The sequence below is a fragment of the Acanthochromis polyacanthus genome, chromosome 6 (assembly GCF_021347895.1).
Source record: "Acanthochromis polyacanthus isolate Apoly-LR-REF ecotype Palm Island chromosome 6, KAUST_Apoly_ChrSc, whole genome shotgun sequence".
In the NCBI taxonomy this organism is placed as follows: domain Eukaryota; kingdom Metazoa; phylum Chordata; class Actinopteri; family Pomacentridae; genus Acanthochromis; species Acanthochromis polyacanthus.
This window is the reverse complement of record NC_067118.1, coordinates 11749774-11777518: the sequence shown is the minus strand read 5'-3', so window position 1 is coordinate 11777518 and position 27745 is coordinate 11749774. Positions and strand designations below refer to the sequence as shown.

Sequence of the window (27745 nt, the reverse complement as noted above, 5' to 3'; positions counted from 1 at the left end):
TTAAGAATAGGAGCTGAGTGACCTTAAGAATAATTAATAACAGAAATAGTCCCAGCGTTTATATCCCCAACTTTACATCATTATCTCTGATAAGCATTTCCAAATCTGAGTCCTGACAGTAGATCATTTCACCCAGAGTCAGAGTCACCATGCTGCTCCTCCTCGCCCTCCTCTTCCTCTTCGTCATCCCATAGCAGCATGGCCAAAGCATCCTCAACTTATTTGGGCGTTTCAAAGGACATCTTCTCGCCATTCACTTTCAAAATGGCTGGGTAAATCAGGAACGTCTCCACTCCTCTCCTGCGAAGTTTGACTCAAATGTCGTTGAATCCTTGCCGCTTCCGACTCGTCCATGTGTTGTTGTCTGGACAGAACCACATTAGAGTGCCGTCGGGAACAACTGGTTTGGCCTTTCTCGCTCCGTCCAGTATAGCCTGCCGGTTCGTGTAGCACAGGAGACAGAAATCATGGTCTGAGGCTTCGAAGTGTTGTATGAGTAGATCCGATGAGCCCTGTCGATTTCCACCAGTGGGCGGTGGGGGCCACCAAGCGATGGAATCCAGGTGGGTAACATCTTCTGAATGTATCCCAGGTGATCATCGCCTTCAGCCCTGGTTGGCTGATTAATCAGCCCCAAATTGTTTCTCCTATTTCGATCTTCCTGGGTAATCAATTCCTCACGCAGCTTTGCAATTTCCGTCATGCAGTAAGCTGTGTTGGTCTCGTTCTTTGTTAGGTTAGCTAGTATTCTGTCTACTTTTCCAAACATGGTAGTGATCTTCTCACCATGAGAGTTCATTTGATCATTCAATGACCGCAAAATGGCACTATTTTCGGCCAGAGTCTTCTCAATGGGTACCAGAGATTTCTTGATGGACTCTTAAATCAATTTGGTAACATTTTGTTGAAAGCTGTCATCTTGCCTGCCAGTGTTTGCTTGATTAGCACAGCTAGCTCCTCCGTCAGCTCTGTGGGTTGGGGCTGTTTGGTGCTGTTTGCATCTTGTTTTTTTACTGAACCTGGGTCTCTCCTCGACAACATTGCTAAAAAATAAGTAAGGGCGTACCTCCAATCAAATAAAAACATTGCTCGGAATTACTAAATATGCAAAAGAGTGGGGGGTTTGCTCAGCGCCACGTCACCATCTTTCCTCGTGCCTCGACCGGAAGTCCGACATATGCCACTTTTTGATTAAATGTAAATAAAAGCTGAGAAAAAAGCTGGACATTGCATTATTATCTTTTGGGAGAAGTCTGTGTCATTTCCAATCAAAACAAAAAACTTGCTGGTTGAATAACAGTAACTTCAAGTCAAAATTTGCTTGGGGTATGAATACTTTCGGGCTTGACCGTGTGTGTGTGTGTGTGTGTCTATATATGATGGGAAAAGAAGCAAAGAGAGGAAAGAACAGATGTCTAGTCAGTCAATACTGGAATTAGTCCTGAAGCTGATACTATACTGACGTGTTGCTCAAATGACAGAAACTTAATTAACTGTAATTTCAAACATTTATCAAGAAATTATTCCAAAAATTGTCCAGCTTCAGCTTCTAAAATGTAAAGAGCTGCTATCATTTTGTTGTTTTTCTGTAATGATTTATTTATTGGGGCTGCACAGTGGTCTAGTGGTTAGCATTTTCGCCTTGCAGCAAGAAGATCCCCGGTTCAAGTCCTGGCCTGGGCCTGGGATCTTTCTGCATGGAGTTTGCATGTTCTCCCTGTGCATGCGTGGGTTTTCTCCGGGTACTCCGGCTTCCTCCCACAGTCCAAAAATATGCTGAGGTTAATTGGTGACTCTAAATTGTCCGTAGGTGTGAATGTGAGTGTGATTGTTTGTCTGTATATGTAGCCCTGCGACAGACTGGCGACCTGTCCAGGGTGTCCCCTGCCTTCAGCTGAGATAGGCTCCAGCACCCCCTGCGACCCGAGTGAGGACAAAGTGGTGTATAGAGAATGGATGGATGGATTTATTTATTGAAGATGTCTGTTTGGGATCTGGGAAACTGTAATGTGCAAGTTTTCACATTTTGTCACAGAGACTCAACAAACAATATTATATTACAGTTTAAATTTATTCTGAGGATAATACCACTGTCATAATGTGATATTTGATTAATCGCTTCTGAATAAAGGACACAATGAATCCAGATTTCTACATCAAGCCTTTATCTTTCATGTATGGAATTATTATAATTCTGATAAAATTATAGTGTATTAAAATATTTTATTCAAAAACAAATAAATTTTATAAATAAGCGTTATTGTAAAATTAATAATAATAAATGTGGTTATGACGTAAATTGGGAAATAAATATATTCAACAATAATTCTATACATATAAATTAATGCAATAACTAAAAAACTTTTATTTCACAATGTCACATTTATTTCTTTAAGGAGGCATTTTAATTTATAATGTTACATTTATTTATTCAATGATTCATCTCATAGCCATTTGAATAAGAATAAATATAATAATTAAATAACACTTTTTCATAATTTCACATTTATTTATTCTTGGTGATTTTTATCTTTTAATCTAACATTTATGTATTTTACAACTTTTATTTTGGAAAGTCATATTTGTGTATTTCCACAGACTTGTATTTTCTAATGTGACATTCATTTGTTTACTTTTTATTTATCTCTAGAGACTTTCATTTCATAATGTCATATTTATTTATTCCATGAGTTCTCAGAGCAATTTTCTTATATGTAAAGAAATGTAATCATTAAAAGATTTTTATTTAATGATGTTACATTTATTGATTTCAGGAGACTATTATTTTATAATGTCATATTTATTAATTTATGTATTTACCTCAGCCATTTTAACATAAATAAATGTAGTAATTAAAGAACTTTTATTTCATTATGTTACATTTACTTATTATAGGAGACTTTTTTCATAATGTCACATTTATTTACTTCAGGATTTATCTAATGTGATAATTAAATAACTTTTTTTCCATAATGCCACATTTTTTTAAATTTTAAAAGACTTTAATTTCACAAGTTTACAATTATTTGATTTCAGGATTTATCTCATATCTATTTTAATATAAATGTATGTAATAATTAACTTTTAGCATATATTTTTATATACTGTGATGTCGTACATTTCAGGACTTTTTTAATGTCACATTTATTTATTGTATGGGACTTTTACATATTTTCTTTTATTTATCTAATAGCCATTTCTATATATTTTATAGGAAAATTTATAGATTTTTGGACTTACTTATTTATTATATATCGAATAAAATGGCCTTCCATATTCGTTAGGTGTTTTGTGAGTGGCTGCAATCATACTTTTATTGTTATGACTGATTCCCACCTGACTCCTCGTCGGTCGGTGTGGTATTTGGGAGGAAGAGCAGCACCAAGACTTCGATAGATCAGCAAGATGACGATGGTAAACGGAGGCTCAGGTAGTGAAACGGTGCGTCTGGCCGCCACGTATTCTCCTGTCTGATTGGCCGAGATGCTGACAGGGGCTGACACAGCGTTCTGATTGGTCGAGGCTGAAAATAAAAAGTCAGAGTGAGTATGTGCCTTTGGATTCTGCCTTTAATTCTGTTTGTTGTTCTGGTCTTACGTTCTTTCTCAGTAGTTCTTTCCTTTTCCTTCCAGCTGTGCTGCTGCTGCCGCTGTGGCACCAGGGCAGCAGGGGGCAGTATGACGTGGGTGTAGGGGTCCCACACCACCTGGCTCCGGAACATGGAGGTGTGGTAACGAGGGAAACGCCGCCGCACATGGGTGTGGTTCTCCACGCGGTCCAGGTTCATGACTGAGGAGCAAGCAGATGCAATAAACACAGTAAAGTACATTTTTCAAGATTGAAGATTTTTATTTACCATTTGTGCAGAAACACAAAATTCTAGGCACATAGGAATTCTTGTGCATTTTTCTCATGTAGTCGAGTGAAAAAAAAAACACCAATCAAAACAGGAAGTTCAAAAAATTTTCAAATAAATCACTGGCAAGAGTAATAAAAGATAAAATACATAAATATGATAAATTAAACTGAATGCTAGAAGGAATCAGTAATGTACTAACAGTAAGATGTCGGGCATACTACACATACCCAACCACTTAAACGTTTGGTATCACCCAAACAATTTCATGTTTTTCATGAAAACTAACACTTTTTTCGTGTGCCAGCACAACTGAACAAGAGTTTTCACCGTGAAAAAGAAAAAAGTTTCAGGAAAAATACGGAAACCATTACCAGAATTATCAAGATTTCTAAACCACATTTGGATTTTACTGAGATAAATAACAGTAAATTATTGTAAAGGACTCGAAATAGACATAAAACAATAATGATCATGTTGGAGTTCAGCAAATTGTACACTAAACCACATATTTTAGTTAAAAAGCCTGCCAACACCTCATGGTTCCTGTTGTTTTGACAAAAATGTCGCCAATGCTTCAAATACAGAGTAAATTTAAAATGTAAAGACATCTATAGCCCATACAAGCGGAGATTTTCTTCACATTTCAGCACAGAAATCACTCCAGAATGAAAACTGCAGACTTCACAATGTCAGTTTGTGTCTATTTTATGCTCTTCTTTGTGTTTCTCTGTTAGGAAAAAAGCCTCAGTTGAGACATGGAACAAAGAAATAGAGGCAGCAAATTAATTCAAGTTCTTAGGAATAATCTGAAAAATACTCTGGGGGGCACCCTGTCAGCTTGGCCCTACCTTGCCGTGATAGCTGTTCTGGGCTTCGGGGTCCTTCACACTTGCATGTGCATGTTTGATCAGGTCTCATCAGCTCCTGTGGAGTTCCACTGAGCAGTGATGGGACCCGCCAGAATGTGCTGAGACTCTCTCCAGAGTCTAAACTTACACTAAACCCACTCTCCTTTTCTCTAGTATCTTCTTTTGGCCTATTCAACTTTATTCTGACATGACACCCACAACTATGGTGTTCAGTACTGCTTGGTTATTTATTCATTTGTTTATTTTTTTGTTTGGTTTTTCAGGGGTTTTTTTGTGTGTGTTTGTTTGTCTTATTGATGGGTAATTAATAGTCGGGAATAACACAGCACCTGATATTCTTCAGATGTAATAGCACTGCTTGCTAGTCCCTATCCCTGTCCGTCCTGTTTCGTCTTGTCCACCCTTTGTTTCCCTGCGCATCACCACTGAGGTGTAGCACTGCCCTCCCAGGCTCTTAACAGGGAATTGTAATAAAAAATGTCAGCTTAGCTTTCAGGGAGGGCTGGTGATGGTCACACGCATGCACCAAATAATAAAATATTGGGCTGCAAGACTAAAATATGCATTAATCTCATAAAATGTTGACACCCCTTCTGTGGAGTTAAACAATGAGAATAAATGCAGACAAAAAAAAGAAGAAAAAAAAAGAAATCTTTTTTTGTACAGTCCATTGCCTTTATTTATCTTTTGTTTTATTTTTTTAAATTCTTTACATTTTAAAAAATTTTATTACATTTTTTTTCAATTTTTTTTTCAAAGGATAACAATGTACATTTCAAGTACATTCAAACTACCTTTTCGTAAGTATTCAGCAAGTAGCACACAACTTGAATCTCTTTTCTTCTCTATAGCCCTCTCGTACCTGCATGAAAACATCAATAAGCAGATGCAGGATCACCCAAATGGAGCCTTTGTTTTAATAAAGCCTTTGACTTTAATAAAGTCTGCCTAAAGACTGTGCTCCCCAGATTTGTACAATATGTGCAATGTCCAACCAGAGGGGAGAACACTTTAGACAGGGTCTATTCTAACCTTAAGCAGGCATACAAAACTATTCCCCTCCCCCACCTGGACATGTCAGACCACCTTTCCCTGCTCCTAGTTCCTGCATACACCACCATAAGGAGGAGAACAAAGCCAGTGACTAAGACTATTAAAACCTGGCCAGCAGCAGCCCAGCTACAGGACTGCTTCCAGAGTACAGAGTGGTCTGTATTCAATCATATGGACTCACAGGAGCGCACAGATATCGTGTTATCCTACTTCACTTACAGTACAGATACTGTTACTGTGGATAAGCGGGTCCGGCATTAGGGGCTTCATAACAAAAAGGTTCCAATAATACGACAGCATTTGTCCCTGTTTGTTGTTTAGTTGGGTGTGGTAGGTTGAACCTGATATGAATGATCAGCCACATTCACTGTTGGAAATAGTGAATCTTTACGTATCTGTCTTCTCCTCCACTGCTGTAAATCAGGATAAAAAATATAATCCCTGAACAATATGTTTGTTTGCTCAACCAAATGCAAGTATCTGGTTGGCAGATTTTTTAAAAAGTCATATCTACAGTGCAAAGCTACTTCCAATTTCTTGCCATACATTTTTATTCTTGGACTTTATATTCATTGCTGGTCTTAGTGATAGCTTTCAGGTGATTGCTAAAATTCAGCTCTGATTCAATAATTACCTTAAGATTTCATGCTTGATTTGTAGTTGTCCACAACAAGGAGTCAAAGTGAGCACTTGATCTTTTTATTCTGGATTCTGCAGGCACATAATAGACCTACTGAAGTCTTGTGTGTCAGCTTCTTTCCTTTGGCTTCAATAAATACCTGCAGCTTGACATGGCAGCAGAAACAATGAGTATTCCTTTAAATTGATGGTGATGTTTGCACTTGCATGTGGCCTAGCAGGTTTAACTCCATTATCACAGCATCTGACAGTAAATTGGGTTCTTCTGCACATCTGACAGGTCAGTTTTCGGGATTATAAAGTGGAATTATTTATTTAAAGGGATGAATCCTGAACTTCATCAGAGCTGTCAGGAGATTTTTTTATTAAGATAAGCCTGTTAATTTGCACAAAATTACAGTCCAGAGTATTAAAAGAAAAATAATGAGGGTAAGCTTTTTTGCTGCTTAAATAAACCTGGATCCTCCAAAGTGTCTGACTGAAGATTACAAAGTGAATGAAGTTCTCAACCATTTTTATCTCATTTTTCTCTAAACTGATAAGGTTTTTGTTTCTAAACTTCAAAATGAATGCATTCTGTTATTCTGTAGAGTTTTGTGTTTTATGATTATATATATATACATATATATATGTATATATATATATATATATATATATACTGTGCATAATCTTTAGTCAGACATTCGGAGGGACTGAGGTTTATTTAAAAGTTCCAGTCCCTCAATACAACACAGGCTTATCACATTAAAAATGTCCTGAGAGCTCTGGTGAAGCTCATGATCCATCCTAAGAAGATGTAATACAAATAACTCCACCTTAAAACCTGAAATTTGTGTGCAATAGCTCAACAGAACTTAATCCGATCCTGTGTTGGGGGCCACATGAATAAATATGTATGTCACTTTCAGTTTAAAGAAGCATTTATTCTTATTCTTTTTGTTTCTACTGCATGACTTGCCAATTTTTAATTTAAAAAAACAGTCTCTTATAGTCAAAAATACACTATATTGCCAAAAATATTCGCTCACCTGCCTTGACTCGCATATGAACGTAAGTGACATCCCATTCCTAGTCCATAGGGTTCAATATGACGTCAGTCCACCCTTTGCAGCTTTAACAGCTTCAACTCTTCTGGGAAGGCTGTCCACAAAGTTTAGAAGTGTGTTTATGGGAATTTTTGACCATTCTTCCAGAAGTGCATTTGTGAGGTCACACACTGATGTTGGACCAGAAGGCCTGGCTCTCAGTCTCCGTTCTAATTCATCCCAAAGGTGTTCTATCGGGTTGAGGTCAGGACTCTGTGCAGGCCAGTCAAGTTCATCCACACCAGACTCTGTCATCCATGTCTTTATGGACCTTGCTTTGTGCACTGGTACACAGTCATGTTGGAAGAGGAAGGGGCCAGCTCCAAACTGTTCACACAAAGTTGGGATCATGGAATTGTCCAAAATGTCTTGGTGTGCTGAAGCATTCAAAGTTCCTTTCACTGGAAATAAGGGGCCAAGCCCACCTCCTGAAAATCATATATCACCATAATCCCCCTCCACCAAACTTTACACTTGGCACAATGCAGTTCGACAAGTATCGTTTTCCTGGTAACCGCCAAACCCAGACTCATCCATCAGATTGCCAGATGGAGAAGCGCGATTCATTACTCCAGCGAACACGTCTCCACTGCTCTAGAGTCCAGTGGTGGCGGGCTTTACACCACTGCATCCAACGCTTTGCATTGCACTTGGTGATGTATGGCTTGGATGCAGCTGCTCGGCCATGGAAACCCATTCCATGAAGCTCTCTGCGCACTGTTCTTGAGCTAATCTGAAGGCCACATGAACTTTGAAGGTCTGTAGTGATTGACTCTGCAGAAAGTTGGCCACCTCTTGGCACTACGCGCCTCAGCATCCGCTGACCCCGGTCCGTTAGTGTACGTGGCCTACCACTTGGTGGCTGAGTTGCTGTCGTTCCCACACACTTCCACTTTCTTGTAATACAGCTGACAGTTAACTGTGGAATATTTAGGAGCGAGGAAATGTCACCACTGGATGTGTTGCACAGCTGGCATCCTATCACAGTTCCACACTGGAATCCACTGAGCTCCTGAGAGCGAGCCATTCTTTCATAAATGTTTGTCAAAGCAGTCTGCATGCCTAGGTACTTGATTTTTATACACCTGTGGCCATGGAAGTGACTGGAACACCTGATTCTGATTATTTGGATGGGTGAGCCAATACTTTTGGCAATATAGTGTACAACATTTTACACTGTGAAGATCTAAAAGGAACCTGAAGTAGCTGCATCAATAAACCATTTCTTTTTACTCTGTGAATTTTATTCTGAAAATCCAATATATAAGCCACAAACACATCCACTGTGGTAGAGGATAACTGTGGTATTAGAAAAAAAATGAGGTGGTGTACAGGAAGTCAATGAAGTTTTCGATAATGATTAAACGCTTGACCCAGACAACACAAGTGGACCAGCACTCGATGCAGACAGAAGAGAGAAATCACTCACTCTAATAGACGTGTGTGAAATGAGTGTTTGTCTGGAGGATTTTACTGGTTTATTAATGAAGTCATGTTGAAAATTTGGCAATTAAGTGCTTTGAAGACTGACAACAACAAAAAACACCCTAAAAGCAGCTTATACAAACTGCCCGTCTAAACAAGTCACATACTCTGATATTTCTAACCCTAACTACCTTCCCCAACCTGCAGTCCAGTGTGAAATTCATTGTCGCCTGCTTCAACCCTGCCAAAAGCTGCTGCTGTTGCTGCTGCTTCAACACTTCATCTTACTGTATGTTGTGCAGATTATTTAGCAACATCTTCAACATAGCTAAAGTGACAGAGAAGTGTGGAAAAGAGCAAAATGCACAGAATGACAGAAATGACACAACACAGGCTGAATGGTCATTTCTCCAGATGTAGAGTTTATACTGTACAAAGGAGTGTCTGTGCACGTGTGAGTTGAAAAGTTATTGTATTTAACACACTTTCATTTACAGTAAATGTTAAAAAAAAAAGCAATTTATAAACATGACTTCAATCCCCTGAATGCCTAAACCTGAATGCATGTTTGAAAGACATGCGGGCTGAAAAGAAATAACCAAAATTACACCATTTATAACAACCAGAAACTGTAAAAACACAAAGAATAAAAGACTTTCCAGGAGTCCATGAACTAATCAATTTGTGGCATGCAGTTCATTCAGGAAATTTAATAAAATATAGGTTTTAAATCATGATATTTCATCAAATAAACATTTTTCCTTGTGTTGTTTTTTTTTAATGTGCAGAAGATAAATCATTTGCTCTATCCAGATTCTGTGAAAAGCTAAAAATTCTGCACTCCTTGATGCAATCATGAAGCTGTGCTGCGATGTGACAAAAACTTAGGGACTTTTCAGTGGAACTGGGTTGAACTGCAAGTGGTGAGTCTATGAAGTGAGAAGCATTAGGAACGCTTGTGGGTACTTGAAAAATGTTGGATGTGATGATTTCAGCATTGTAAAAACACTTTTCTAAAAAAAAAAAAAATCAAAGTAACTTAACTTTAGTGTTTTCCTCTTTTTTAAATGATTTATGGTACTATAATTGTGTCATACTATACCGAAGACATTTATGAATTCTCTCTAATTCTAGTCATGGTTGTTCTGTTTCCATAGAGGTGTAGGATTTTATACTGCTGTGAAAAATGAGCCCACAGTGAGTAAAACAGTAATGTTAAAAAAAAAAAAAAATCCCAGGTCTTTCGACTGAACTGGGTTGAACTGCAGGCAGTGTTTACACAGAGCAAATAGGAAACAAGTATGAAACAATATTAAAATTGTAAATAGTAAAATATCTACAATATGTAGAGCAGCCATTTTTTTCTTCAGGAGTGGTAACAGCTGGAACATATTGTTGGCTGATTTCAGTTTTGAAAATTTAAGTAAGATAAGCAATCAAATGTAACTTTTTAAAAATTGATTTAAAGGATTACAATTGTGTCGCACTGCACAGAAGTAATTTTTTAAATTTTCTCTTGTCATGGTTGTGCTGTTTCCGTAAAGTTGCCGAACTTTATACTGCAGTAAAAAAAAAAAGAAAAAAGTTCGCATTGTGGAACAATATCACATTCCTGGGGTTAGTCTCCATATATTCAAAAACAAGAAATAATCCAATGTCAACAGCAGAACACAGACTTGGAATTTAATTTTCAAATATACTGACATGTTTGCAATGTTTGCAATCCTTATTAAAAGGATTTTCACACAGTCAAATTGGCCAAAAGGTGATCATTTCAACATGGTATTTCTAAGGTAAATCATTATTTTAAAATAAAAAATTTAAAATTAGATTACACTTAACTTAGTCACAGCCCCCCTGCTTCTGATTTATGAAATTTAAAACCATCTCATACTGCATGAAAGACATTTTAAAATTCTCTCTAGTTCTAGTCATGGTTGTGCTGTTTCCATACAGGTGCTGGATTTTACATTAGAGTAAAAAAAATGAGCCCACAGTGAATAAAAATGTGACAGGAGAAAAGCAACTGCTCAGGGTTCAGAAGGTTAATAAGCCTTGGTCTTCAGTAATGTGTGTGTGTGTGTGTGTGTGTGTGTGTGTGTGTGTGTGTGTGTGTGTGTGTGTGTGTGTGTGTGTGTGTGTGTGTGTGTGTGTTGTAATGTCTTGTCTGTGTACCGGTGTGTATTTCTGGCATCTGTAAATCTAAATGAAGTATGTTGGCCAGCGTTACGGCGCTCCAGGGCTCGTGTGCATGAGCTGAGAGCTTTAGCTGCTGTTTATGTGTGGGAGTGTGAAATTCATTGCTCTGTGCTGCTGCCAACACTCCAACTACGCCACCACCATCATCATCATCGTCATCATTGTTTCAATTAGTGCCGTTCATCTACCGTTTCACAATGAGTCATTTAAGCCGATTTCACAGCAATTATTTACAGTATTATGGGAAAATGACTGCCAATAATGTGTAAAGATTAAGATTTTCTTACTTGTTACTGTGTTATTTTATTGCCTCTGACTCGAGGTTAGTTATTGGATCACGCTACTGTGAATCAGTGCAGTAAACTCACCTATGTTGGGAGCAACCAGAGCCACGGGGTTGAGGTAGGTGAGCTTCATGTTCTGGGCCAGGTTCTGCGCGTACTGCTCCAGCAGTTCAGTCAGCTCGGCCGGACCACCGCCCGGGATGTGGTTCTGACTCTGAGTGAGAGCCCGCCAGAGTCCAGAGGTACCAGGATCCAACACCACGCTGCAGCCTCGGACAATGTTCTGCAAGCAGCAAATAGGAATAATTATTCGTAAAAGGGTTCAAGAAGGGGCTCCACCTGCTTTACAGGTCTGTTTCCCCCATAGACCACATGTGCTTGTCAGTGTAATAAGAAATAACAATGAACATTTCAGACAATAAAGGAAAAAAAACAGAAATATGACGGCAAACAAAGTAGGAAAAAAACATTCAATCTCTTTAATGGCACACACACAAAAAAATGGATATTTGATGTTCATTATACCAAAAACCAAATGTTTAAACACAATATTCTTACCAGTGATGATCATTTACAATATTTAACACAGATTTGAAGCTCTTATTGTTGCTGGTAGTGCCTTTTGACAACAACAGTGGTTCTAGTATCAAGATTTCAGAATCAGTGTTGCCAAGTCCGCTTACTATCAGCGACTTTGGGCTTGATTTTCTGTAAAGTCGGTTGTAAATCTCATCAGTCACAGGTTGAGCATTTTTGGGCTTGCTTTCTAAAGTGGAGTCGCTTATTTGGGCTTGCTATCAACCCCTCTTGATTCTCTCCCAGTTCTCTACAATAAAGCAAAACACATTTGTCCTTTTCCAGGACCAGTCCACTTCCCCATCAATGGCGATTTTAGGGGGTGGCCTGGGGTGGCCGGGGCCACCCCTGAAATCTCATTGGCCACCCCTGCGGCCACCCCAGATCTGATAGGTAGTTGGTCACATGGGCGTAACGGACGCGGGGTACGCATGGGACATGTCCCCCGCACTTTCCACATCTGTCCCCTCTGTCCCCCGCACTTTTTTCAGCCGTTACAACAGCTAAACCCGTTATTAGCATCCAGTAACGTGTTTTCCCGAGCTGTCTTTGAATGCACCATGAGCGCATGCTAACGCAGGTGTTCTACAGGAGACGTGCTGCTGTGCTGAGCAGTGCTGAACGTGCGTCTGGAGTAATGTTTAGCAAACCAGCCAGAGCCAGCAAGAAGCAAAAAACTTTACACAGTTCTTTCCAAACAAACCGTGTAAGTTGTGTGACCTTGTTGGATGTAAACAATGTTAGACTTGTTAGCTAAATGATGACAAGGTAAAACGTGGCAATATATCAATATGTTAAGCTAACAATAATTTAAATGCTGTTGCCTCCGTTACATTACTGCTAATTAATTTATTCTTGGAATAAACCCAGTCCTCTTTCATTTCTGGGCAGAAGATGTGCTCACAATTGCTCTCCATGTATTTAAGTCTTTTGGTCCCAAAAGAGGAGAGTCAGGGAGGAGAAAAAAGAATAGGCTATCTATGGTATAAAAGTGGTTAAATTTACAACTATTTTTACTGCTTCTCTTTAAAATTCTATCTCAGAATTTTGATTTTCAGATTTTTTAAATGATTATTTCCATAACAAAGAGCAGAGTCAGCCAGGAGATGGACCAGAGGCGGCGGCCAGCAGTAATGTTGACCATGCAGGGTCTGCAGAGGTGAAAAAATATATAAGTGGCTGAGAAAAAAATATGTATCTATGGGTTAAAGTGATTTTGAGGTTAAATTCTACTGCAATTTTTACTCTTCCTAATGCTATTTCAGAATTTTTCTTACCACATTTTTAATGTTTATTGCCATAACAGAAAGAGCAGAGTCAGGGAGGAGATGGATCAGAGGCCAGCAGCAGGGACAAGGATGTAGGGTCTTTACAGGTAAGGAGAGATTATAACTTCCTGAAAATAAGATATCTATTGCAGGGAGAAACCAGGCAGTACTGATCATTTCATGTTCAGTGTTTGGCACCTTTGGCTACTCGTCCAGTAGATGTTCCAGGGACATTGTTGTCAACTCAACTAGAGTTTGGCCACTAAAACTTTAGATTTTATAGTTTAAAGTTTTATACTTTATAGTTTAAAGAACTAGCCTAGTTGGTCCCCTGGTATTGTACTGTGGCTGTTAGGGATTATGTGGTTCTTTAGCCACTAAGGACGGTGCAATTAAATGTAAGAGAATGATAAATCGCTCTGAAAAATTTGTCCCCCTCACTTCTGAGATGGTAGTTACGCCCATGGTTGGTCAAGTTCGTCAACACGAGAAACAAGAGATATTCTGTCAATCAATGATAGAAACATCACACGTGTAGCTACTATGCAAGGTGCTCGGATATTTTTTTACAATGCTGGTTTTGCCACTCAACACTTAGATGCCGGACTTCTGTTCAGCCTATGGATGCTCTAATGAGCGCTGTAAGGAAACAAGAGCTCGTGGGGTTACTTTTCACATGTAAGATGTATGTAAGGAATAATATATTGTTAGCAGGTTGTCATAGCTAGAGTGAGATAAACGCCGAGAAGATGGATAGAACCCCATCAGCTCCGTGTCTGGCTTCTACCCATGATCTAACCAGCTCTCTACATCATCCTGTGTATTACACAGCTGCTTACCGGTGAATTAACTAATCTGAGACAATTTTTTGTTTAAAATTCGATGTTATGAATCTAGCGTTCCTAGCAACTTACTGCAGTAATTGGTACAAGATGGCGCTTCAGTTAGTAAAGCAACAATACAGGTGACACAGTTGATGAGCTGATGACTGATAATGTTATTCTACAGGATGAGTTGAGAGCAGTTGAATTTTGCTAATCTAATCTAATTTGTGAAGAGATGAGGACTTTAATCCAAGGAAATGGCTCTTAGAAAATTTGTACCCTATCCTGAACATATTTTACTGATAACCAGATATAATTGAGGACTGTAATAATGGGAAATGGAATTTAAAAATAAACCAGAATAGACACCTTTATTCAACACAGACAGGAAATCATGGGAGAAAGAGGGGATGTCACATGCAGCAAAGTACTGGGGTTTGAACTGTGGTTGGCTGCGTACATGGCATTAAACTCCGCTATGCCATAGCCACCCCACACTAGCTTTGTGTCCCATCAAGGCCACCCCGGTAAAAAAGTCCTGGATACGCCACTGTTCCCCATTTCTTGGTTACTGCCCCCACGGACACTCACAAACATGCACAGTAATGTATGTGCATGTTTGTAGGACCGATGTAGCGAGGACCCGATGCGAAGTACAGCAGATAGACCTCAGACTTCTGCGTCTGCGTCTCTGTGTGCCCGCCTGCCCGGTCCTGTCCTGTTGCCTGGTAACGGACACTCCTGTTTGCTACTTTGACTGCTGAATACATGCATCAGTCATGTACAGCCAGGAAGTATTGGCTGCTGAACACAAGAACCACTTTCTCTCAGTTAATGTTGTTCTTTTGCCAGTGTTTGAAGTTAGGGAGCTAATATTTATGGCAATCGCAAGACTTTCAACAGAAGAAAAAAATGGGAAAAAAACATAACTAAAGTGGGGACAGAAGTGACCTGAATAGAATCCCAGAGATTTAAAGGTGAGTTTAAATGTAAGAGATGTAACAAAAGATACAATATTAATCTGTGAGGTATAATGACTGAAGTTCTCCCACTGGTTTTAAAAACATCTGGCACATTTAAATTAGTTTGTTCTGCTCTGTAAAGGACATGATGTGCAATGTTTCATACAGTTTCCATTGAGTTCTTATTGTGTTGCTGATGCTCTTAAGTTTTTAAGGTTCGATGTTTGTTGTCATATAAACAGTAAAGAAACATGTTTCCCTGTACTATTGAATTCTTTCTTTGCTAACCACAACTGATGCCAAACAATATACAGTACCAGTCAAAACTTGCGACTGACCTCATTCAATCGTTTTTATTTAATTATTTTCTACATTGTAGATTAATACGGAAGACATCAAAACTATAAAAGAATACTTATGGAATTATATTGTAAACAATAAAGTGTTTCTTTAATCTTCAGTATTGATCTACAATGTAGAAAATATTACAAATAAATAAAAACTGTTAAATGAGAAGGTGTGTCCAAACTTTTGACTGGTAGTGTAACGTCTAAGCCAAAATGGATGAAAGAAAGAAAGATAAATACAAATAAAAGAAACTAAAATAAAATAATAGAAAAAATACAATACAATAAAATAAGAAAATGAAAAAATAAAAATTGAAAAAAGTGATTAAAAACCAGAAATAAAGGCAATGGATGTATAAAGAGTAGTGTTTCATCCACTGTATGTGCAATAATCAGCAAACTGTCATGAGGTAGTCCGTGACTTGACCATGACAAACTTTGCTATTTACTGAACGTGGCTACAGGTGTGCTAAATAGTCTATGTGTAAGTATTTATAGTTTTTTTTTTTTTAATTTTGCACAGAAAATCTCAAGTACTGTTTCATACAATTACAATAAAGCTTTCTTAATCAGATTTTTCGTGTTCTTGACGACATGTGAGCTCCATCAGTCTCCTGGCAGTGAATCAGATTCAGACCAGTTTGATTGCAAAGTGAACATGGAGGTTTTCCATCTCCTTCCGTTCATCTCCACATCCCTGATGTTTTAAACCTCTATGTTCCTCTCCCAGCTGGCTTTGTTTCTCCTGCAGCCACCACCGCCGGGTTACTATAGTAACTGTGTTCAGCATTACCTGGCAATAATAGCTGCTGTTTAAGGTGAGGTGTCAAGTATTATCAGACGGAAATTTTCCACTGTCTGTCGCTACGCGTTAAATCAGGAGCTACCTCGTTACCTCCTAATGATGAGAGGTGGGCGGTGTTACAGCCACAGGTTGAGGTTACAAGTCAGGCTGAGTTGAGGTTTGACGACAGAAATCATTATTGTACAACTGTGGCAGCATATCTGCAATACGCTGCCACAGTAGCACAATAATGATTTTATTACACTTTATAAAACAACAGTCAGGTCTGTAAAAATTTGGACAGTGACACAACTTTCAGCATTTTAGCTCTGTACACCACCACAATGAAATGAAACTATCAAGATATGCTTTAAGTGCAGATTTTCAGCTTTAGTTTGAGAGTGAACCGTTTAGGAGTAACAGCATATTTAAATGTGCACTCTACCTTTTTAAGAGACCAAAAGGAATTAGACAAGTGGCTGCTTAGCTGTTCCATGTACCGGTGTGTGTTATTCTGACAACCAGCCTGAAGAGATCAGGCTTGCAGAGTCAGTAACTTCTTTAAAATCACTTCTGAAGTGATTTACTCCATTTTTACAAACTTGCCTTCATGTGAAGTTTTTAGTTTTATTTAGTTTTAGTGTTCTATTTTGTATTATGTTCTGTTCATTTTAGATGTTCTCTCTTGTTTTATTTTACTCTCCGTTGCCTGGTTCTTTGGTGTGATGTCATCGCTCTCATTTTTAAATTCTCTAAATGTTGTAACTTTAACCCTCAATCTGATTCTTTATTTTTAAAACTGCCTAGTTCCCTTGTTTGATATGAGTGACAATCTAGCTAATTATTCATTCAATTTCTTATCATTTTTTACTATTTATTTTAGTTGACTGCTCTGACTTGTCTCTAGTATATCCTATTATATATCCTATATTACGTGATTGTCTGTGTTGCATGTTTTAACTGACAACGCACTTTGTGAATGCTGTTCTTGAGGGTGCTATATCAATAAAGTTATTATTATTATTACCTCATTATTTCATTTACACAGAGCAGATAAAAGACAGACAATTTGATTTAGGATTATGTTAATTTGTCCAATTACCAGCTGTATATACCAGCTAATACCAACTGGTTTATACAGTCAGATCCATAAATTTCCTGGACAGTGACACAATTTTCAGCATTTCTGCTCTGTACACCACCACAGTGGATCTGAAATGAAACAGTCAAGATGTGCATGAAGTACAGACTTTCAGCTTTAATTTGAAGATATTTACATCCAAATTGTGTGAAGAATTACAACATACTGTATTCTAGATGCGCCCTCCAGCTGTTGAAGGGACCAAAAGTAATTTTGACAGTTGGTTGCACAGCTATTCCATGTACAGGTGTGTGTTATTCAATCCATCCATTCTCTATACACCGCTTTATCCTCACTAGGGTTGAGCCTATCCCCGCTGACTCGGGCGAAGGCAGGGGACACTCTGGACAGGTCGCCAGTCTGTCACAAGGCCACATATATAGACAAACAATCACACTCACATTCACACCAACGGGCAATTTATAGTAACCAATTAACCTCAGCATATTTTTGGACTGTGGGAGGAAGCCGGAGTGCCCGGAGAAAACCCACGCATGCACAGGGAGAACATGCAAACTCCATGCAGAAAGATCCCGGGCTCAGGCCAGGACTTGAACCAGGGACCTTCTTGCTGCAAGGTGAAAGTGCTAACCACTAGACCACTGTGCAGTCGTGTTATTCAATCATTGTTTCATTTAAGAGGAGCAGATAAAAGGTGTTTGTCCAATTACCAGCTATATATACACCATAATCTCTCATAATAATACTATAAGCACATCTTGATTGTTTCATTTCCAATCCACTATTGTGGAGTACAAAGCAAAAATGCTGAAATTTGTGTCACTGTCCAAATATTTATGGAGCTGACTCTATAAACCAGTTGGTTAATCATGTTCTTGACTGACTGCATGGCTGAATGAAATGTCAGCTGGCATGAAAAGGTTCATTATTGGACATCATTAATGCTACTGGCAGATTGCCATAGCAACTGTGCTTGTTGGGCAAAAAATAAATAAATGTATTAATCACATAAAGCAATGCAACTATGAAATCAAAATTGTTGATTTAAAATGATTTTTTTTTAAATAAAAACGCAGTGGCTTGATGAAATAAAACTCTAGTGTGTTAGAATCTTTTTTTTTGTTTTAGATCAGATAAATATGAGGGACTTTTTTCTGTTATTGTACACTTTTTGCCCGCTTAGTGATAAAATTAAAAGCCAGGATGTAACTTATAAACTAGAACAAGCTCTAATTACTTGAAATGCAGAATTTAAGCAGTGACAGATTTAATGTCAGTGGCCCCATACTGGGAGATTTGTAATAAAAAAGCATCTCTTGCAACAACCTCTGGCCTTCTATTACTGCTTGGTCTGTTCCAGTTCTGCAGGGTGTGGCTGCTACTGCTGCTGCTGTCATCAGGTGGCTAAAGTCCTCGCTGTTGCTATAAATTATTGAAGGCCTCCCTCTAACTGCTGTAGATGCTGCAGAAAAAATGCTGCTTTTTTATTGCCCACAAAGGCCCTTAATTAATATGAATAAATCACCCTTCAGCCGCAAAACCAGGCCAGAACTAACTAATCAGCAAAAGATTAAGGAGCGAAAACGTCAGGGAATGTGAGATTACTGTTCATAGCCATGGAAATCCCCAGTTTCTGACAGAAATATAGTATCACACTGTACCTCAATTACTCCTACACGTGCTGCTGTTATTGTCATTACTGCTGCTGGTGCTGCTGCACTGCAGAGAAAAAAAAACTAATATTTTTGCAGCTGGGGTGCCAGAAAATGCTATGAAACTATATTACAAGTTAGAAACATATCTTTATGACATTGAATCAGGTGTATGTTGGCACTTAAATGTTTAAGATGAGGATAAATCAATAGATCTGACACGTTACAAATCCTAAAATTATACAAGATATCTCATATTTACCTAACAAACATGACTAAAATTATACCAATTGTGAATAATTGAATGTAATTTTAGAAATATATAAACAATATCAAATTTGAATTTACCAGTTTTATCTACTTAATAAAAAATCTAAATATTTGTGAATAGACAATGAATTTGTGAATGTATTTTAATGTCAAAATTTAAATTTTCTGTATAAAAAAATGAAAAGAAAACATTAATTTTTAAAAATTCTTTTAAGAAAAAATATTCATTGATATTGACAAATACCTATTTTTTAATCAAATTTTAGGCTACATGTTTAAATTCACAGTATTAAATTTGAATTTACCTGAGTCATCTATTAAATAATAAGTAAATATTTGTGAATTTATAATAAATTTGTAATAAATTTATCTTTGTCTTTTAAAGTAAAAAAAAACCCCTAAAATAATATATAAAATGATAATTAAAATATTTTCATTGTTATTCACAGTGCCTCAATTCACAGTGTTTTACATTTTTTAAATTCATATTTTAAATTCATAGCCAACTTTTAGAATTTAAGCAATAAATACAGAAAAAGTAAAATAAAACAAGAACATTCCTTTTTGTAAATGCAGAAAGCAATAATATGCTGTGTTTGATTGACAGAAACGTAGGTTCAATGAAAATTACAAGATAAATAAAAGAATGAATGAAGAAATGTATATACGGTATAATGAGCAGGTGGAATGTCAGCTTCATATTACTGTTACCATAGCAACAAGCGATTTGACATTCAAGCCTGTAAAATGAAATAGCAAAAACCGTTTTCACTTTATTTTTGTCTACTTGCTCTAACCTATGGAGCGCTTGTTTCTTGTCAGTTAAATACGATGTAGGAGCAAAATATTTACAGCAAAATAAAAACAGAGATATCTGTTCGCACCTCTATGTCAAAGCCTCAGCACTCTAAAATGATTCTGCTTCACCTCCTGAATCCTCATATCAGGTAAGACCAGGTCCTGTCAGATAATATGCAGAGATGATGTCACAATATTTCATGAGCTGCATCGCCATGGCAACATTACCTCCAGTTTCCGAGAAAAGACACCTCATTGTGATGTCTATTCACTGGGCCCACATTCCATAATGGTCCAGTATATCAATCATATGGGCTGTTTTAAATAACAGCAGCTATTTTGGAGTTTTCTGGCTGATTTGTTGCTCCCAGCAGCAGATATACAAAGTGGAAGTCTGGAGTATTCCTGAACATCCATCCATCCATTGCTGGAACCTATCCCCGCTGACTCGGGCGAAGGCAGGGGACACCCTGGACAGGTCGCCGTCTGTCGCAGGGCTACATATACAGACAAACAATCACACTCACATTCACAACTACGGGCAATTTAGAATAATCAATTAACCTCAGCATATTTTTGGACTGTGGGAGGAAGCCAGAGTGGCCGGAGAAAACCCACACATGCACAGGGAGAACATGCAAACTCCATGCAGAAAGATCCCGGGCTCAGGCCGGGACTCGAACCAGGGATCTTCTTGCTGCAAGGCGAAAGTGCTAACCACTAGACCACTGTGCAGCCCTATTCCTGAACACCTAAAGTTAAATTTCCTAATATTATATCATAGTAAAACAGTATATAACAAACTGCGATGGTTAAGAATTTAAATTCAAAAACTGACATGTCTATTGCCATTAGAAGTGCTATTCTCGATCTCCTTTCCCAAAACATTGAATTGCACTTGTTTGAATTCTAATAAAGTCTGCCAAAGTCTGTTTTGTAACATGCTTATATTTTCACACATCAAAAAACTAGCACAGCAAACTGATGATTGGTTTCTCACACCTCCCCAGCATCTCTGTCTAACAGACCCTCACAACTTTTACATTATCTACATTTCAAATATGATTAAATTTCATCAGTTCACCTGTTTCTAGCATTTAATGAGACATTTTGATTATTTTCAATCCTCAAAAGCTCAATATGATGACCTATTTTTTGATAATTTGGCAAAGAATCCCAAGCTGCAGTCAATTTTAACATCTCGATTGTTTCCCATTACTCTTGCCATCACCTGGGAGAAGCCTGCTGATCAAGCAGTGAAGTAAAACTGAGGAAAATGTTAAATTTACCTCGTTGAAGTGAGCGTCCTGGGTGGCCGTGAGTCCGAAGCCGCTCTGCTGGGTCTCGAACGTAAGGAGGCGGGACAGCAGGCGCTCGGTGATCTGCAGGTCGTTGCCATAGAGACGTGCGGTGGACTCTGTCACGTCGCGGAGCTGGTGGGCAAGTTTCTTCTCCAGGATGGTGTTCAGCTCCGTCTCATTACGCTCCAGGGAATCAAGCTGCACAAAAATAGACAGACATGAAAAACGTGAAAAAATGAACAACACGAATCCCAAAATTTGGCGGCAGATTTGAAAGGCCTGTTGTCGTAAAATAAAATAAAAACAAAATGAAATTATTTTTCCATCAATATCTTTATTGAATTTTTCAAATGTAGAGAACACAATAAACCAAAAGGTCAGCAAAGTGACACAAATAAAACAATGTGTGAGCACACAGGTCCTCGTTGGACGGAGACATTCAATGAAACAAAAATATTGTGACCCTACATTAGGTTTTCTCTTTTACACACATATGGTCACTGTAACAGTGCAGACAAAATGGAGCCGATCATTGATTTTTGCATAATGGAAATGTCTCCTGTTTGTTCTTAAGAATGCAAGAATGTTTTTCCAGAGGTAGGCAGGAAGATAGTTCCCTAAACTACATTGCAATACCAGGCTTACTCATACTTTTCCATGTTAAAGCTATTGTCCTCTTTGCTTGTAAAAAACATATGTTTAAAAAAGATTCTTTCATGACGTTTTATATTATGTACAACTGGGTAGAGGTCAAGTAGAAACAGTTTGGGATTTAGCTCTAATCTGACTGAGAGGATGTCCTGCACATTTAATCTAACCTCTTCCCAAAACTTCCCCACTCTTGGGCACTGCCATAAAGACTTGATGCCCTTATCTATACCACACCTATTGCGAGTGTCCAGAATATTCACATTAAATTTGTTACATTTTTCTGGAGTGGGATACACCCTCATCATCCAGTTGTATTGTAGGAGTTTTAAGCGAGTATTACTCGTCCCAGTCTGGGCTGCCTTACATGGGCTATGTCACTGTTTCGGTGTTAAATCGTCCTGTAAATCAGATTTCCATGCATTAAATTTAGAGTCAGGAGACTCAGTTGAGGAGGCTTTCAATAAGTCATAAAATTCAGAGACGATGCCCTTTCCAAAAGGATTCTTTATAGGAGCTTTCTCCAGGGGCGGACAGGACATATTGATTTTGATTTGCTCTAATGAAACTCCTTAACTGAAGGCATTTGAAAAAATGTTTCTGAGGGATATTGTATTATTTGATCAGCTCTTCGAATGTTAAAATATACTCATTGATTCCACAAATGTCTTTTATTTGTTTCGCCCCTCTGTCTGCCCACAGTTTAAAACCTGCATCTGCTTTTCCTGGGGTGAAAAAATTCTTACCCCAGATTGGGCTGAAACAGGAAAAGGAGGGGGAATCTTTTTGATATTTACTGACCTCCTGCCAAACTCCTATCATGTTTTGGACTATAGGATTAGTAGAGAAGTTTGTTAGTTTTTTAGGTTCATCTGAGTACAGGTAAGTGGGGAATGGGAGCCTTAGGGAATGTGACTCAATAATCCTACATGGAAGGGATCCCTGTGTGGTGAAATAAAACATAAGCATCCTTAGCTGGACTGCCCAGCAGTACCATCACATATTAGGGCACTGTAGCCCTCCTCTGTCATAGGTTAAGTACAGGAGAGATAAACGAAGCCTGAGGCGCTTATTGTTCCATAAGATGTTACTGAATAAATTTGTCATTCTGGAGAAAAAAATTGGTGGAGGTGGTAAGGGGATATTTTGGAATAAATATAGGAGTTTGGGGAGTATGTTCATTTTAAGTATGTTGATTATCCCAATGAGAGAGACGTGAAGGCTGGACTATCTTTCAATCATTTTAGAAATAGATGTAATCACTGGGTTGTAATTAACATTGACTATATTTTCTAGTTTAAGAGTGATTTAGATAACCAAGTAAGTAAAGGAATCCACTATTCTAAAATGGTGAGCAGGGATATTTGGATTAATCCTCTCCTCCGAGTTGAGAAGGGTTATGGAGGATTTTGAGTTGTTAATTTTATAGTCCAAGATTTTTAAATGACTTGATAAGATCAAGAAGGGGTGGGATAGAACTATCCAATTTTCTAAGAAAAAAAAAATATCATCGGCATGAAGAGGGATTCGGTGTTCAATTTCTCCCGTCTTTTTACCTATAATCGTGTTATGCTCTCTCACAGCAATTGCAAATGGTTCAGTTGCCAGGACAGCCCTGTCTACAGCCTCTACTGGTATTTATTGGTTTTGAAATATTATTGATCGTAATAATTTCTGCATAGGGATCTTTGTACAAAAGTTTAACCCAGTTACTAAAACCCTCCTCCAGGCCAAAACGTCTATTAATTTCAAGTAAATAGGTCCACTCCACTCTGTCGAAAGCCTTTTCAGCATCTAGTGCTAAGAAGGCTGTATCTGACACCCCCCTCTGTTCATGTCAGATGCTCAAGACCCTCCTCACATTGTGGAAACTCTGATGGGCAGCCATGAAGCCATTTTGGTCTTCCATTATTTGACCTGGTAGTATAGACTCCAATCTTTTAGCTAAGATGTTGCAGCGTATTTTCAGATCCGAATTCAAAAGGCTCATTGGTCTCATATTCTCGCACTTATCATTGGGTTTACCAGGCTAGAGTAATCAGGGTGCCCCTCAAGGAGGGAGGGAGTATACCTTTTTGAAGAGATTCTGAAAACATTTCGAGGAGGGTGTTCTGAGTTTTGATTCAAATGTTTTATAAATTTCAATGGGTAGGCCATCTGGGCCTGCTGCTTTCCCACAATTCATGCATGGTATGGCTACTGAGATCTCTTTCGATGTCATGTTTGCCTCCAGCGCTGACCTTTCACATTCCTCTATTTGGGGGAAACTAAGTTTGATTAGAAATGAATCTGAGCTATGATCTATTAACCCTGCATTTACTTCAGAAGTGTAGAGTCTTTCATAAAAAACTCTAAATTGGTCATTTATGGCAGCAGGATCTACAATGTCTTCGTCTCTTTATCATTTTTAAGACTGGTGATAGACTTTTCAGTCTGCTGTGGTTTTATACGCCAAGTTAGGATTTTCCCTGTTTTTTTCCCTTGGTCAAAAATGCACTGTTTTAGTTTTCATAGGTTAGCAGCAGCTTCTGATGCTGTAATTTCATTGTATTGTGCTCTCAGAAGTATATAAGACCTGATGGGTCTTATAGTACAAGGGTTTCTAAAATGAATATTTTCCATCATTTTAATTTTTGCCTCTAATAATATTTTTTTCTGTTTAGCTTTTTTAGATTTGGAGCTTATGAAGTTAATTATCTGGCCTGTAAGGAAGGCCTTGAACGCCTCCCATCTAATGCCTGCAGATGTCTCAAAAGTATTAATTGTGACGTATTCATCTATTTGTTTTCAAAGGAAACTGATCAGATCTGCGTCACGAAGCCACTTTTGTTGAAATTTCCACTTGGAGGGGGTCACATTGCTGTCCTGGGTCAATGTAAATCAGGTTACTTGTAGCATGGTCTGAAATGAATATGCTCTCATAGTTGTAGTCCTTATTTTTACATGTTAAACTAGCAGAGATTAGGAAGTAATCTATTCATGAGTATGAGTTATGAGTTCCAGAAAAACATGAGTACGCTGTCACATCACGGTTTCTATCTCTCCATATGTCCCTCAGATTTAGTTCCTTCATGAATTGATGTATAACCGCTCTACTTTTGGTATAGGTTGTATCTAAATGAGTTTATCTGTCTTTACTGGGGTCAATTGTACAGTTAAAGTCTCCCGCAATAATATAATGCCCACTGAGTTATGACAAATTAAGGAATATATTGCTGAAAAGTTTGGGTCGTCCTGATTTGGAGCACAAATATTAACCAAATTGAGACGTTCTGTAATGAGGGTAATCTGGATTATTAAAAGTATGCCTGTTTAATCTGATATTACCTTTGTGACATTCAGTGGAATGGACCCATGGACAAGTGTCATGACTCCTCTCGCCTGGGTATTGAAAGGTGCTGAATACACGGCCACGCGCCACCTCCTCTTGAACCTTAACTCCTCACTCACTGCCAGATTTGTTTCTTGAAGAAAAAATATTTTATACTGTATATCTTTTAGTCTACACATTACTTGTTTTACTTTCTTGAGTTTTGCAACCCTCTGCAGTTCCATGTTGAAAATGTAATTTCTAACCCACTGGACATAGCAGTTAACCTGGGAAGGATTACTCATGATACTTATATATATATATATATATATATATATATATATATGTATGTATATATATACATGTATGAGTCAAAACTCTGCTTGACAACCTTGGAAAGTTTTCAACCTGGAGCATTACTACAAGAATCTTGTTTCCACTACCTAGTTTATTTTTATGCCAGGCAGGATCTGACTATTTCTGCTGCAGAATCAAAAGAACCCCAGCAGTTTCAACAAGGAGATGTGATGATCTAAATGCTTATAAACTAACAAGTTTTGGATTAAAACAAACAAACAAACAAAAAAGAACAGATGCAAGTGCTCAAACAGACTCCACAGAAAGCCACTTTCATTCCACCTCTATTTCAGTTATTGGCAGCTTCATTCAGTTCTATTGCTTTTAAAAATAACATTTTGTTTAATTTGTCCAAGATTCTTGCTAATTTGATGCTTTCCCATTCAAATACAAGCTTTGGGACTCATGAAGGACAGTGCTGAATGATTATGATGTCAATATTAGTTTACTTACAGCAGCATTAAGCTCCACAAATGGAGGTGAGGTACAGTTGTAAAGATCCGGTTCTAGCCATCCTCTCTCCACATCACAGTGTCTGATGGCTGCACCTGTGAGGAGGGCAAACTTCTATTCAAGTCTTTTCACAAGGATGTGGCATATATGAATTATATTATACTCACATGCATCCGTAAGAATGTGATTGAATGTTAGTGTGTACAAACCGACAGAGCCTTTGGGGCAGGGCACAGCAGCCGGCAGGTTAAACTTGGTCCGAGGCCACCATATCCCCTGAGTGATGGTCTTAGGACACCCATCGTAAATAACTGCAGAGAGAACATTACTGTAATCACCCTTATTGGTTTGCTGAACTTTCCCATTTTAAAAAAGAACAAAACTTTTTTAACAATGTTAAAAAAGGAAAGTGTTTCCTTTTCATTTTGCAGAAAAGAAAATGAAAAACAGAATAAAACAGCAGCTACAAATTAAGAGGAGTAATTATAAAAAGGAAAAATGGGACAGAACAAAAGCTGCACAGAGGAGAAAAAAGGCAGTGAGAAAATATTAAATAGACGATGAATATCATTAACAGTTTTTTTGTGTTTTCAGACTTTGTCACAAATTTTGACAAGAATGTAGAATCCACCAGCCATTATTACACAGTGGAACAGGACAAGAGCAGATTTTGTCTCTCCCTTTCCTGCTCTGGGTTTAACACCACAGGTTGGAGACAAGGCTCGCTTTGACAAGCCAAGACACCAAGATACTGCAAGCGAGACGCTTTCCAGATCTGGTACGAAGGTGCAAAGTAACGAATCAGCAGGAAAGCATGAGACCAGATTTTCAAGGATTCCCCCACACAGACCTCCAGGATGTAGGTTAGGCCTGTCTAAGTCAAGAGACTGGTTTAAACCCCTAGCCACTATCAGGCCTACAAGGGACCACATGGCTGCCAATAAACATTTGGACTGATTCCTGAAGGGGGGCTCAGGAATCTGGATGACAACTTCAAAGATATTCCTCTCACTGACAAAGGAACTCTGGACTCACATCAGAACCAAAAAAGACAATCATCCCACAATTCTGGACTCAATTCCTTTTTATGTACATCCATTTCACAGAACAAATGAACTTTTCAATAAGTTCATGGTCAATCTACATCTTGCCTGGCCTTTAGTCTTTTATTTCTCCTGATTGGTATCAACAGAATAATTTGTAGCATGTCTGTCATTCACATGATCATATTTGGTATCATTCTGATCCCGTCTGTCAGTGATACACCTAGGTACATCCTGTTCACCAAATTACAATATTTTTGCAGTTAGAGATACCACAAAATTATCTGCAAATGTAAATATGCGAGGGATATCTGGGCTTTAGCCCTCCCTAATGGAGGTGCCCCCCTTCCTTAATGACATACAAAAGTCAATTTAAAAGACCACATCTGAAAGCACCACTTTGAGTCCTCCTTTACCATCAGAACAATCCTTGACCATCGTGTCCTCCTATCTGAGAACAATCCATTGTTCCGAGGCTCCGCTCTGTCCACCATTGTTCCGACTCACATCAACAAAGGCCGACCAGACCATCCACCAAGGTAGCATCATCATCATCATCATCATCATCACCATCATCACAGCATGCAAGTACTTTTCAGTCACTGGAACTTGATGCAGTTTCCCCAAATTATTTTTT

At 38.2% G+C, this 27745-nt stretch overlaps 1 protein-coding gene across 1 annotated transcript in view; it reads right to left on the bottom strand.

Annotated features, from left to right (window-relative positions):
• Nucleotides 1–27745, bottom strand: part of celsr3 (cadherin, EGF LAG seven-pass G-type receptor 3) — a 238500-nt gene that overhangs the window by 61622 nt on the left and 149133 nt on the right. Inside the window, 6 exon segments of the mRNA XM_051949438.1 lie at nt 3337–3523; nt 3598–3789; nt 11498–11696; nt 21286–21495; nt 26066–26160; nt 26275–26376. Of these exon segments, the coding sequence (XP_051805398.1) occupies nt 3337–3523; nt 3598–3789; nt 11498–11696; nt 21286–21495; nt 26066–26160; nt 26275–26376 (985 nt within the window).